The following is a 14,308-nucleotide window of genomic DNA, read 5'->3' on the forward strand; positions in this document are numbered from 1 at the left end:
TGTTTTCCCCTTTTTTAACGTTGCTACTAGAAAATATGAATGTACATATGTTGCTCTTAGTTGTGACTCATGGTCTTTTTGTGACCCCGTGCTGTCTAGGAGGAGGTAAGTTTGATGTCCTCTTGTGGGGGTGGAGTGGCTCCACAAGTGCTTGTATCTGAGTAGCTAGCTTGGCTGGGAGGTAAGCTGAGAGCGTGCCCAGAAGCAGGACCAAGAGGTGCCTCCTCAGCAGTTTGCTTTGAAGCTCATCCTATATCTGTGTGAATGGGTAATTAAAATTTGTTTGAAAATGTAAAAATATGAGATGTATATATTTTTAAATTAATACATAAGGTGCTTTTTAGCAGGGAAGAAAGATTAAGCATACATAAATATTGAGGAGTATTACGGAAGGTACTATTTTGTCCAGACAAATAGAGACTTGGTCTCTTTGTTCATTGTCTTCCTAATTTAGTAAGGCAAGGAGTATCCTCTTAAAGTATCTATAGTTAACCTATTAATTAATTGAGATTATTCCCCACACTCTGCTTTAATTATCTTTGGTAAATAAAATCTTCAATAACTAGTACCTACAAAATTAATCTAGAAAATGTGTAAATAAATACTAAATAGTGTATCATTCTTTAAAATAAGCCCTACTTATCTCTAAGTTGGGATGAATATGTATGAAGTACATATTCTTGTTTGCTGTGGCTTCTTAAGGAGAAAAGTGTATTTAATTGAGTCTTTCTACTTAATGATTTCAGTAGTCTAATGATTTAAGTCAACATGCATCTTATTTATGCATATATGTATGTATTCATGTACTTATTTATCTCACATACACTTATTTAGCACTGACTTTGTGCCAGGCTCTCCTCCGAGAAAATCAGTACATGTTTATCTAAACATAACTGACACATAGAGCTTACTCTGAGTCTGGCCCTGTTCTAAATGCCTTGTGTTTATTAATGCATTTCTTCCTATAACTGTGAGATAGGCAGAGTTATCCATGTTAAACTGAAGCATAGAGGAGTTGGGTAACTTAATCCAAGTTCACACAGCTCTTATGTAGAATTGCTGGGAACCAAACCTTGCAGCCTGGTGGCTTGAGTCCATGCTCTTATTTAAGCTGCGTAAAATAGTTTGTTCTACTTACTTTTGTCTTCTGGGTGCATTAGCTGGACTTGCCCAGACGGCGATGTTGTCTTTCTGGGGTGCATAGAAGCTTTTTGTAACTACCTGGAATTCTGTCATGAGAGCGATGGGGGTCATTTAAGAGCTTATTTCCAGAGGCAGGGTATTTATTACAGCTCTTTGTGAATTTATGATTGGCCATGTGGAATAGTGGGTGGGATCATATGATAATTATGCAAAATAGCCTTACATAACAGCCCTAGTTATATTAATACTAAACTCAGGCTGTGACCTGGAAATGTTGTGGATATGCAGTTGTTTTTCCTCCCTTCTTATCCTTTATACATGGTTCAGATTTTGTCATTTCGTCATTTCATTATCATCACTACCATAAAGTCTATGAAGTTCTTTGGTAGTTTGGCTTTTTGAGAGATCAGTTGGATGAAGAATATCCATCCATAGATCCTCAGAATTCTGTAGGTGTGGCCCAAAGCTATTCTGTTGAACTAAATTGCTTTCATGTTTTATAAGAGATTGTGATATAAATTTGGTCTTAAGCTTTCATTTTCATTTCTCTGAACGGTCCTTGAAAGTACCCTACAATCTAATGGACCAAGGACGAATCAAATTAGGTTGCCCCCATGCCCTTTTTTTTTCTTTGAAAATGTGTTTGAGAAACAAATAATATGGGAAATTACATGTATTTTGCTTGCTTAACCGGTTACAGGAATGGCTGTGATTAAAGCTCTATCATGATTTCAAAATACTGCTCTCCCCTCTCTTTTAAATAAATATATTTTTGTCAAATAAAACAGTGGAAAGGTCAACAACTTGACACAGTAGTCTTCAAAATTGAACCTTCTCATTTCAGAGGTGTCCTTTAGAATTTTATGTCTGAAAGGGCTCCTGATTACATATATCCATTCATGCAACAGATATTTGCTATATACCTTCCTACTCCTGTACAGGCCCTGTGACAACAGTGTTAGTGAGTAAAAGGCATGACCTGCCTTCTCCTGGAGTTTATAATCTATGTGTTCCAATATACTGTAGTAAAGGTAAGGTAGGAATTACAAAGGCCTAAGAAAAACGCCATGTAATACACCATATTTGGCTATCTTGGAATTCGAAAGTTCAGTGACTGTAAAGTTCTAGTCCAGTGCTCTAAATTTTCCAGGTGAAAACGTGCGATCCAAAGTTGGGATGTGACTTTTTTGTGAGAGATAAGGAACCAAGCAAGAGCCCAGGGCAGCTCCTTTGGGTCATTGCTGTAAAGAGAGATCAAAGATCAGGCCCTTTGTGTTATGTACATGTAAAATACTTGTGTACTAAACGTTCCAGGAGTATCTTTGCTTGATAAATGAGGAACCTATCTGCATTAACCTGCTACTTTTTATTTTTTTTCTTTAAACCTGCTACTTTTTAACTCCTACCATTCGGTATGTACTTAACCCACAAGCACAAAACTAAAGTTATGATTTATTCAAAGACCTTGCTAAGAGTTACAGTTTTAATTGAAATTATTTAAATTGTGGCTCTTTTTTAAGTGATCGACAAGTCAGTGATGAGTATTTAGAGATAGCTTCAAGGTACAGAAACAGATCTCAGAATCCACAGGAGAGGGACATAAATGCTAATTATAAATTGACTTTAATTCTTGGTTTGTCATGGCTGCCTGCAGGTGTGTGTCTTGGCTGTGGGCTGTTCTCAGGGCTTCATTTGTATTTGAGGTTTATTTTAATAATGTTGCCTCCCAAAAGAGCTCTTTTTTAATCTCTTACTTTCAGTTCTTTTCCTAGATAAAGGAAGAAAGGAATTGGGAGATGAATGTAATTATTGATTCTTTAGGTTATTGAAGATTAAAGTTTTGTTTGTTTGGTCTTCCCACTTATTTTCCTGAAAGTCAGTTTTGAGAATACGGTGCCTTTTGGCCTTCTGAACTGGAAGATGGACAGGTGTTCATTTTTGTTAATTATCATTACCCCCCCCCCCCCACCATCATCACCACCACCATTACTCACGTGGCCTTCTGGACAAATTAATGCTCTCTGTGTAGAGAGCTAATGTTACTCTGTGTATTTGCATTGAAGAACTGCTGTCCCACTCCTGTCTGCTGAGGTAGAGGCTTGGCTTTGGCAGGTGCAAGGTAACCTTGAGATTCGCTTAGTTTATTTTTAAGCAAGGATGAATGTTTCCATTGTAATAGAACTGTGGGCTTGAGCTTGTTAGGTGGATCAGGTGAGAACACAGATACATGGATCTCTTTCCTCACTTCCACATAATGTTTGACTTCCCACCAAATGCCCCCAATTTCACCATATTCTGTGGCTGTGCCCTTTTTAAACTTAGCCCTGAATTCCTTTACATTCCATGGTATGGGCACCCTTGAGGTTTAGCTCCTGTACACTGCCGATTTCCTGTGTGATTTTGCCATGACTTAAACAGATATCCAGGGGCTCTCCTGGCTCTCCTCCTGCTTCTTATAAGTTAGTTGTAGGGCCTTGCCAGTGTACAGAGTTCCAGGGTGTGTCACTGCAGACATCTTGGGGACAAGATTTTCCTCTCCGAGAGATTTGAGTCAGCCATGCTTCTGTTTGTAGCCCCTCTCGTTCCTTGTCCTGTCTTTGGCCTGTATTAACTGTGGCCAGCTGCATACAGGGAAACTATTAAAACATCTCTGAAAGAAGGACTAGTTCTTCAACCCCATCCCCGCCCCTAGTCTGATCATATCCCTCATAGGTACCCATCTCCTGAGCTTTGGACAAGTTGATGAGACCTAGCAATAATTCGGTATACACACCTGACTTTAGGGGCCTAAGGTGTATTCTTGTCTGTCTTGTGTGACAACAGTACTTCTCATAAGAAATACCTTACCTTCAGTCCTTATTTGGCTTTCTCTCTGGTAGGGCTCCCTGTTGCTTTTAAACCGTGATTAGATGGAGTGTTCAAGTGAGTGATCTGACAATCCGAATTTTGAGGCAGCTGTCCTTTTCAAAATTTCTGTATTCATTTTTAAAATGAGTTTTTGAGGAACAGGCAGTTTGAAAGGATTTTAATCGTGCTCACCAGCACTGTGGCTGAACTTGATGTCTATGCAATATGCTGTCTTTAAGCTGATCAGTGGGAACTAAAGACATGTTTAGAAAATGAGATTCTAGACTTTCTGACTATGAGGATGGCTTCAGGATGCTTGATCCAGTGTATTTTCTTCAATGCAGATATGTAAACCTTGGCCATGGCCCAAACCAGGCATATACCTTAGTTCTGTAAAACAGACACTGCATGTTTATTAATGGATACCACATATTGTTTCTTCTTAAATGTTGTCATAAAGATCATTGCTCAGTATGTCCATATCCATATCATGTATATTAGGATTAGACAACTTTCTCATTTTAAGTCCCTAGCTTCCTAACCTGTTTGTACACATACCCTTTCTTCATTCGAAATTTAAAGTTTTTCTAGTCCATTCAATCCTTGTTTTGTTTCCCAAAACTTCCTAACTTCAACTGTATTGGTCCTGTGTGTAGTTAGCTGTGTCATTTTATCTACATACTGTGATACTTGTCCCGAGCATCCTTGTGACTGTCATCTTGTTTGTTCTCCTTGATGTTTCTTAACTTGGTTCTGGAACAGTTATGGTAGACTGAAATTACATGCAGTTTTTCTGTAGAGGCATTTCATATTTTAAAAAAAAAACAGATCTTCAGGGGAGTCTGAAAAGGTTAAAGAGCTGTTTTACATATTGTTATCTAGGACTCCTGCAGGAATATTGCCAACCTCTTTTCTGTCAAGTGTAATATCCGTGGGACCTTAAATGTTTGGCCATTTGTCTTTCTCTTTTGGTATCAGTCTTTTAATTTCTTTTTTTTATTTGGTAGAAAGACAGCAAGAGAGGGAACACAAGCATAGGGGAGTAGGAGAGGGAGAAGCAGGCCTCCTGCTGAGGAGGGAGCCTGATGCGGGACTCCATCCCAGGACCCTGGGATCATGACCTGAGCCGAAGGCAGACGCTTAACGACTGACCCACCCAGGCGCCCCAGTCTTTTAAATTTTTAGAGCAGTTTTAGGTTCATAGCAAAACCGAACAGAAAATAAAGAGTTCCCATTTATGCCCTACCTCTCCACAAGCACAGCCTCCCCCACTGTCACCATCCCCCACCGGAGTGGTACATTTGTTACAATTGATGAACCTACATTGATATGTCACCATTTAAAGTCCATAGTTAAATAGGGTTCACTCTCGGTGTTCTGCTTTCTCTGGATTTTGAGAAATGTATGATGGCATGTGTCCATCGTGATTGTATGATACAGAATAGTTTCCCTTCCCTAAAAAATCCCCTGTGCTTTTCCTGTTCATCCCTCGCTTCTCCCCCTGACCCCCAGCAACTGCTGATCTCATTGTCCTTATAATTTTGCCTTTTCCAGAATGTCATAATTGGAACCATACAATATGTCAGTTTTTTCCGGGTTGGCTTCTTTCTCTTAGCAACATGCATTTAAGATTCCTCTGTCTTTTTATGGCATGATAGCTTATTTCTTTTTAGTGCTGAATAATACTCCATTATCTGGATGTACCATGGTTTGTTTATATGTTCATCTACTGAAGGACACCTTAGTTGCTTCCAAATTTTGGCAGTTATGATTAAGGATGCTATGAACATGCATATCCAGGTTTTTATGTAGACATAAGTTTCAACTCATTTGGATAAAAACCCAGGCACGTGATTGTTGGAACGTATGGTAAAATAGGTTTAGTTTTATAAGAAACCACTAAACTGTCTTTCAGAGTAGCTATGCTGTTTTGTATTCACACCAATAGTGAGTGAGAGTCCTTGCTGCTCCACATCCACGTCAGCATTTGTTGTCAGCATTTAGATTTGGGCAATCCTAATGTAGCGGTGGCTCAGTAGTTTTATAATTCATATTTCCCCAGTGATACACAATGGAGAACATCGTTGCCATCTGAAGGTCTTCTTGGGTGAGATGTCTAGGTCTTCAGCCCATTTTTTAAATTGGTTGTTCATTTTCTTACTGTTGAATCTTAAGACTTCTTTGCGTATTTTGGTTAGCAATCCTGTCAGATAAGGCTTTTGCAGATATTTTCCCCAGTCTGTGGTTCAGCTATCTTTCCATTGTTGTTTTTTAAAATGTTCAGCCCAGGGGCGCCTTGGCGGCTCAGTCGTTAGGCATCTTCCTTCGGCTCAGGTCATGATCCCAGGGTCCTGGGATCGAGCCCCACATCGGGCTCCCTGCTTCACAGGAAGCCTGCTTCTCCTTCTCCCACTCCCTCTGCTTGTGTTCCTGCTCTCGCTCTCTGTCAAATAAATAAATAAAATCTTTAAAAAAAAAAAGTGTTCGGCCCAGAAAATCAAACTGGGTGAGGTGATCTTTCACAACTGGGCAGGCACACATGGCTGCTAGTGAGCTGTGTTACAGACTCTCAACCTTAACTTCCTTGATTCTTTATTTGCAGGTCAATGTGACTGTGGACTACATTAGACCAGCCAGCCCAGCCACAGAGACGGTGCCTGCCTTTTCAGAGCGGACATGTGCCACTGTCACCATTGGAGGAATGTGAGTGTTCTGGCCAGCAGGGACTCAGCCAGAGCTGCAAGTTGTCCTCAGTCACATCTCTCCTTTCTTTTCTCCCTGATTTGCTTTCTGTTGCTCTTAACACAGTGCTGCTTAATTATTATATCTGTGTAGCACTTTACATTTGCAAAGCATTTTATAATCATTCATTAGCTAATCATATTCTTTTATTGTTTAAGATTTACTGGGCTCTGTGTGCTTGGCACTATGTAGCATACATTATTACTATTAATAATGCCATTTATTGTCAGGCCCTAGGTACTATCCAACATTAGGTGGAAAAATTATCTGCACATTCATTTAGGAAGTTCAATTATAGACTACCCCCCTCCCCCTCAAAAAAGGGAGGGCAGGGGAAGAAGAAGTGTTCATTGGACATTTTCTTTATACAGATGTATGTTTTCATTAGATGATGGGGCCTTTCTCTTTTGTGCTGGTCATATCCTGTTCTATTCCAAAGTCTCTTGGGAACTTGGTTGATGAACAGTCTTTCAAGGGAGGTATCTGACGGGGAAGGAGGAAGCCTGCAGCCTGCTGGGCCATGCTTCCACGATGAATATTAAAACAGTCAGTCCACAGTAGCAGTTCTTACTCTGCGTAAAATATACCAACGTGATAATTGTTTCCATTTCTAGTTAACAATCTTAAATGCTGTTTGTTACCAAACTGGTATTTTTCTTCTCTTTTAAGAGGGCATAGTGGAGGAGAAGAAAAGAATAGGTTTCCCATCAAAACAGGGATTGTCTTATTGAAAGTACAATGGAGCCCATTAGGAGCAATACCTCTAAGCGACAGCGTGCCTCTGAAAGGAAAGAGAGGATCTTGCAGCTAATGTACCTTCCAGAAGCTCTCATACCAAAGAGGAACCTTTTCTGCTCGTTTGCTATCACACTTCGGCAATAACTATTTTTGGTCACTATTATCACTCCCTATATTTATGTAAACATTACCGTTCACACAACAGTTAAGAGACTTTGTGGAGAGGAACTCGATACAGGCTTTTGTTGTCACTACCTTAATACCATCACAAGTGACAGGCTTTATTAGAAGTAGAATCTTGACAAATCAGATAATATTTTTGACACGGGAAAGACTAGGACATATTTTGGTCATTTTCCTGTCTGTATAAGTTGCAATAATGATTAGTATCACTTTGTCACTACTTCTTAGGAGCTGGGTGCATGCTACTCTATTATGGAGAGCTAGAAAGTTAGTATTCCTATATATTAAAATTTTAACTGTCACAAACAAGGAGTCATCAGTAAATAACTGCTCCTGCTATCTAATATACTGGTACAAACAACAGTGTCACTACTGTAAAAATCTACGTCTTTATTTTTGTAGATGGTTTCCACCCATGTTTAACAGTCCATTAGAGTAGGTTATTTCATTTAGTTACCACTGAGGTATATTCTTAAAGTAAATTCACACTGCTTAAAATCTACATAACCTGAGTGTGTTACAGAGCTTTTTCTTTTTATAGGACAATTTGAAACAGCTAGTTTAAAAATTCCATAGTAGGGTGTTGTGGGCATGCTCCATGCCATGAAACCTTGAGGTTCTGACTTTGTTGATCTTGGCTTTGATGGAGATTACTCCTTCAGGCTACCATGCCTTTCTGCAAAGGTTAGGTGACTCTCTGTTCCAACCAAGGTTTTGGTCAGATTCTCAAGCCTTCTTCATAAGAAGGTATCAATCTTTTTTTCAGTTTGGTTGGTTAATGCAAGTGGATGGGTCTTAATTGACAGCATTGACTATCTGTACTTTAGGTTCATGCCTGGGATGATAACCTTGACCTTTCTCTACCTCTCAGTTCTTGTAACTGGATTATAAGAAATACTATTTTTGTATGATTTGCCAAAGTATTTACAAGCGTATTGATTCTTCTAGATACCTAAATTGTCTCCTTGATTAGACCAGCCTAGCAGGGTGCCTGGGAAGCATCATGAGTTTCTTCATAGAGTTGTTTCTACTGAACTAGACTTTGTGAAACAACTGCTGGGCTGCCTTCAGGAGAAATAACTGAGATTTACGGATACTTTTGAGACAGACTCTCACTAGACCGTAAGCTCCCTAAAGACAGGGATTTTTGTCACTTAAATTCCCTGTTGTAGTCTTAGTATTCAGCATATGGTAGGAGTTTCAATAAATTTTTGAATTATTTGTTTATTATATTGCAGGGTGTCCCTTTATGAAGCTTAACAGGGGATAGTGGGACACTTGTTTCTGTTGAGCCCTGATTTTGTTGTTATATAATCAATACTGGAGAAGTTGTATTGAATAGTTTTCCTTTTTTGTTTGGTTATTGGGACGTCCTTGCCAAAGATAGGCTGTTTCTGGAAGAAGAACATTTTAATGCTTCTTATGCTTTTTATGTTCCATTCGTACTCATACTTTCTCTTTACTTTCACTTTTGCCTTGATTTTGTTTTTATTCTTGTGAATTTTCTGTACTTTTGCAAATCATTCCAAATAATATTATAAAAAAGTTGAATGAGGGGCGCCTGGGGCTCAGTTGGTTAGGCGACTGCCTTTGGTTCAGGTCATGATCCTGGAGTCCCAGGATCGAGTCCCACATCGGGCTCCCTGCTCAGCGGGGAGTCTGCTTCTCCTTCTGACCCTCCCCCCTCTCATGTGCTCTCTCTCTCTCAAATAAATAAATAAAATCTTTAAAAAAAAAAAGTTAAATGAATAATGTTCAAATACTCAGCTTTACAGTCAGGATTTAGGTATACTAACAGCCTTTTTTCTGAGTGTAATGGTTAATTATTCAAAAACACTGTCTAGAGAAGGGATTTTTTTTTTAAATCTAAAATATTTTCATTTCATTTTAAACATAAAAATGTACAAATATTTTCAAATCTTTGATATATGGGCAGAGTAGGTCAGCTATTTGATAACCTGATAAATTGCATAACTTCCTCTTTAGAATAAGTACTTAAAAACACTAATTATGAAACCCTAGATTTTTGTGATTTACATCCCTCTCATTTATTTTGTAGCCATTTGAAAGCCATTCATCTTATTAAACCTTTTAGAAATATTCATCTGTTTTCATAAACACATTTTTTATGTACTCCTTTTTCAGTTATTAATAAAATATTTAATGGAGTACATAATTAAAAATAACAAGGACAACCAGTATAAATAGTTATGGGATCAGAAACAAATGGCTCAACAGGTTGGGACAGAAGTGCACAGGTATGTCTGAGTGGCCCTCATTCATTCTCATTGGCATTAGCTGAAATCCTGGAATGTACAGGTCAGGTCAGGGAAGGTCATTTAGGAGAGCTCCTATAGTAATGCATCACCTCTGAAAGATAGTCTTTGTTCAAGCTGGTAGAAATGTTGCAGAATTAAGAAGTCATCCAATCCAAATTATACCTATCAACCTCTGTAGGCCTACACCAAAATATGGGCATTTATAGCATCTAGAGGCTTTTCCTGTTCAAGAGATCAGCTGGGCTCCTCTAACTATGGAAGAGCGTCTCTCAAGCTGCTGAGAGGGGGAGGCAGATGAGGTGGAGTCTCTTGCAGTTATATCAGAGCAGATTTTTTGGTGTATTTCACATGTCAAACTGTGTGAATTGTATCCTCAATACGGTTCAGTCTAGTCCTTCTGTTTTTCTTTTTGGTGTAGGGGAGGGAGTTGAGTCACAGGATCTCTGTGAGGTACCTCTGGTGTGACAGTCTTCTGTTCTTATCTCTTGCCCTCTAGAGAATCAGTGAAAACGAGGTTCATCATTCCTCTAATAGTTAAAATTTTTTTCTTGATTAACTTCACTGTAGAGTTGGCAAGAGTTGTTATCTGTTAATCAAAACAGTTTAAATAAAAAATAAAAAGATCAGACATAGAGTTGTTTCTCATTCTCTGGCTCCCGGGCTGGGAATTAGCTGAGCCTTTTAGGCTTGGTTTGTGACATGAAGCTGTCAAGATGGCACTTCCTGTTAATTACTTTTTATTGTATTTAAGACACTGAAATAACTCTTCTTGTGATTTAGTCTTCTATGTAATTAGCTTCAGTGATTAAAATCTCGTTCTTTCTTTATTGTCAGAGCCTTCTTGAGGAGTGAAATTTTTCTGGGGTGACCTTTTCTTGTGCTGGACTTCCCAATTACTTGAAGCTCCAATTTGGCAAACCCATATTATAATGTATTAACTGGTTGCTCACTCTTTCTGCATGTCACCTTTTTAAAGAAAGGTGTTAAAATTTGTTCACATTTATAAGGGGACATCTAAAAAATACAACTTTAGGGTTAAGCCTCACATACTCACATTCACATTTAGCGCCCCTCCAGCCCTGGAAAATTGTAACAGATCCAGCAGATACAGTATCACTTAAGGTATTTCCCCAGTATTTCTCCTGTGAAGTGTTTCGCAATGGTGGGAGACCATTGACATGACCTGTTTTTGGAAAGAATGGCATAGAGATGAAACTGTAGAACAGAAACAATTGGAAATGGCCTGTTTTTGTACAACGTCATATTTTGAGGGGGGGTGATTTTTTTTTTTTTCCTAACATTCTTTTTGAAACCATGTTTCCCTCTACTGCTTTCCTGCCTTGCCCTTTTGCTGTCTGCTCCTTTGATGCCCACACAAGTATGAGGCCTTGCTGCCAGAGGTATTGTCGAAGATCTTTTGGACTTGGGACATCTTAGTTACTACCTCTTTGTTCTAATGACAGTCATCCAGCAGCCTCAAAGCCATCCTTTTGAACTTTCTTTGTGTCTCTCTGGATTCTTCATAGATAGAGCTTGTCTTTTATTATATTTATGTAAACCAGGCAATCACACTTGCAAGGGATGAGACTTCTGCTTCTTTTTTCTTTTTCTCTGGTTCCAGTTCACAGGAATACTTCTTTCCTAAAGTCTTCTATAAGTGACTGAAGCTTGAAGTCAGGTCTAGTCCTTCTAGAATAATCCTTTTTGAATCCTAGTTTGGTTTTTCTCAGCCACAGTAGGAATAAGTGTCCTACAGTCCCCAGCTTTTATAGCTTGAGTGTTTTTCTGTAGCTTTAAGGCTTTCACAATCAGACCAAACCTCCTATCTCTCAAGTCTTCAAATTTTAAAACATACTAATATCTGACTTTCAAGCTAAACATAGGAAAAAAAGTGGCCTCTTGAAACCCAATTTTCTGGACCTAGTGTTCTTACTTAGAGCTGCCTGCAGCATCCTGAAGATACTCTTAGCACCTGAGGAAGTATGGAGACAATACTAATGTCACCGACTGGGCCCCTGCCTCCCACAGATGTTCCCATGGAAGCACAGATGTTAACTTCTTAGCCATGTCTGCTTTTTAATTTTTGGACAGTTATCTTTATAGCCTTAAAAATTCGCACTACTAGTTTAAAAATGTTTAACTTTAAACTGTATCTATTTGCTTCCTTATATAAAAGATGAATATTTTTTAATATTTTCACTATTACTTCCTTCCTTTAACCCCCAATTTTGTTATATTATTTAAGTTTTACTATTAGTGAACTTTATAAAATTCAGTTACTGTTTCTGATTAACTTTATAGAGTAATTCCCTCTCTGAAAGATAAGAAAGTTAGAATGCTACCTTTTTTGGACTCCTCTTTCCTTTTAAAAGTTTTTCTTCTGGAGCACCTGGGTCGCGCAGTCGGTTAAGTGTCTGACTTTCGATTTTGGCTCAGGTGGTGATCTCAGCTTCATGAGATTGAGCCCACCCCACCATCTGGCTCCGCACTCAGCTGAGAGTCTGCTTGAGATTCTCTCCCTCTCCCTCTGCACCCCTTCCCCTGCACTCTCTCTCGCTCTCTCTTAAATAAATAAAAGGTTTTTCTTCTGTTTCAAGATTTATTACATTACTCCTCTGTCAGTGTAATTGTCTTCTTTTTTTTTTTATTTTTTTTTTTAAAGATTTTATTTATTTATTCATGAGAGACAGAGAGAGAGAGAGTCAGAGGGAGAAGCAGGCTCCCAAGGAGCAGGGAGCCCGATGCGGGACTCGATCCCAGGACCCCGGGATCACGACCTGAGCCGAAGGCAGACGCCCAACCATCTGAGCCACCCAGGCGCCCAGTGTAATTGTCTTCTAAGCTTTGCTTGTGAGTTTAACCAAAAAAAAATTACCCTCCACCTCCACCCCATAGTAGTTCTAAGTTATTGTTGAACCAAGTATGATAGAGTGAGAAGACCTACAGAAAAAGAAATCCTATGTCATTTTATCCCCAGAGAAATGTTAAATTAATTCCCTATATGTGTTTTTCTCTATGTGTGTATGTCTGTCTCTTTCTCCATTTTGTTTTTTTGTTTGTTTCGTTGTTGTTTTTAAAATAGGCTCCACGCCCAGCGTGGAGCCCAACTTGGGGCTTAAACTCATGACCCTGAGATCAAGACCTGAACTGAGATCAAGAGTTGGATGCTTAACCAACTAAGCCACCCAGGCGCCCCCATTTGTACTTCTTCATATGCACCTGCCATTTGTATCTCAGTTCATTCTTTTTGTGGTATTTCCTTTTGATTTGGTGAAGAACCTTGATTTTACATGCATGGGTGTTCTGCATGTCTGAAAATATCTTCATTTTGCCTATATTCTTTGTTGTTAGTTCTACCTTCAAAATTATTTTCCCAAGAACTGTGAAGGCATGTTGTTGTATTGTTTCACCAATATTCATGAGAATTCTATCTCCACTCCTTTAAATTTCCATTTCTTTAACTTTTTTTTTTTTTCCTGGCTCTGGAAGATTTTACAATTTTCTGTTTACCTTTGGTTTTCTGAAAATTTATTGAAATATTTCTAGGTGTGTCCTTTTTTGCTGCATATTCAGTGGGCCTAACACTCATGTCTTCAACTTGGAGATGTTTTTTTCTATTACTTCCTGAATTATTTTCTTTCTCTCCCTTTTGCTTCTGACTCTGGAAATTCTATCAGTATTGTACCTTATGCTTTATATCTCTGTAAATTTACTTTTATTTTTTTATAAGACTTTGCATTTTTGTTCTACATACAAGGAGCTGTCTTCAACTTTATCTTTCAGCTTGCTTCACCAGCCAGCCATGCATATTGAGTCATCTTCATTCATTCTCACTCTCTTACTCTCTCATCTCATTCATTCATTTACTCATTAGTTCATGTAAGTAGTTATAAAATGCCTGGTGTGTACTAAGCACTGTGTTAAGCATCAGGAATGTATTGGTAGTTCTAAAACTGAAATGATTTCTTCTATGAAATTTGCAGAGATGATTCTCTTAATCTAGCCCATTTTAATTGTTTTTTATTTCAGCACTCATATTTAAATTTTTTGTTCAGGTGGATCCTTGATTTATATGTATGAAGCAAGAAATACAATTCTTTCTCTTTCTGAGAATAGTATTTAAAAATTTAAAAACCATCTTCCATTGAATTATCCCCCGTGACTAAATGTTCTGTTTGTTTTGTTTATTTTCTTTCATAAATCCTTAAATATTTGGGGAACCTTGATTTATATGTATGAAGAAAGGACCAGATTGGGGTTGGCATGGTGTCCCTCTGCAGTTTCTTTTTCTTCTTTTCCTTTCCTTCCCTTCCCTTCCCTTCCCTTCCCTTCCCTTTTCCCTTTTCCCTTTTCCCTTTTCCCTTTTCCCTTTTCCC

General features: G+C 38.5%; 1 protein-coding gene across 1 annotated transcript in view; it reads left to right on the plus strand.

Annotated features, from left to right (window-relative positions):
• The window catches only part of SND1 (staphylococcal nuclease and tudor domain containing 1), a 409,554-nt gene that overhangs the window by 175,969 nt on the left and 219,277 nt on the right, over positions 1-14,308 (plus strand). The window contains exon 12 of the mRNA XM_025865530.2: positions 6,593-6,693. Coding sequence (XP_025721315.1) covers positions 6,593-6,693 — 101 coding nt within the window. The remainder of the gene's footprint in view (positions 1-6,592; positions 6,694-14,308) is intronic.

This window comes from Callorhinus ursinus, unplaced genomic scaffold, assembly GCF_003265705.2.
Source record: "Callorhinus ursinus isolate GAN/ISIS: 27379988/994484 unplaced genomic scaffold, GSC_fseal_2.0 scaffold12, whole genome shotgun sequence".
NCBI classification, from domain to species: Eukaryota; Metazoa; Chordata; class Mammalia; order Carnivora; family Otariidae; genus Callorhinus; species Callorhinus ursinus.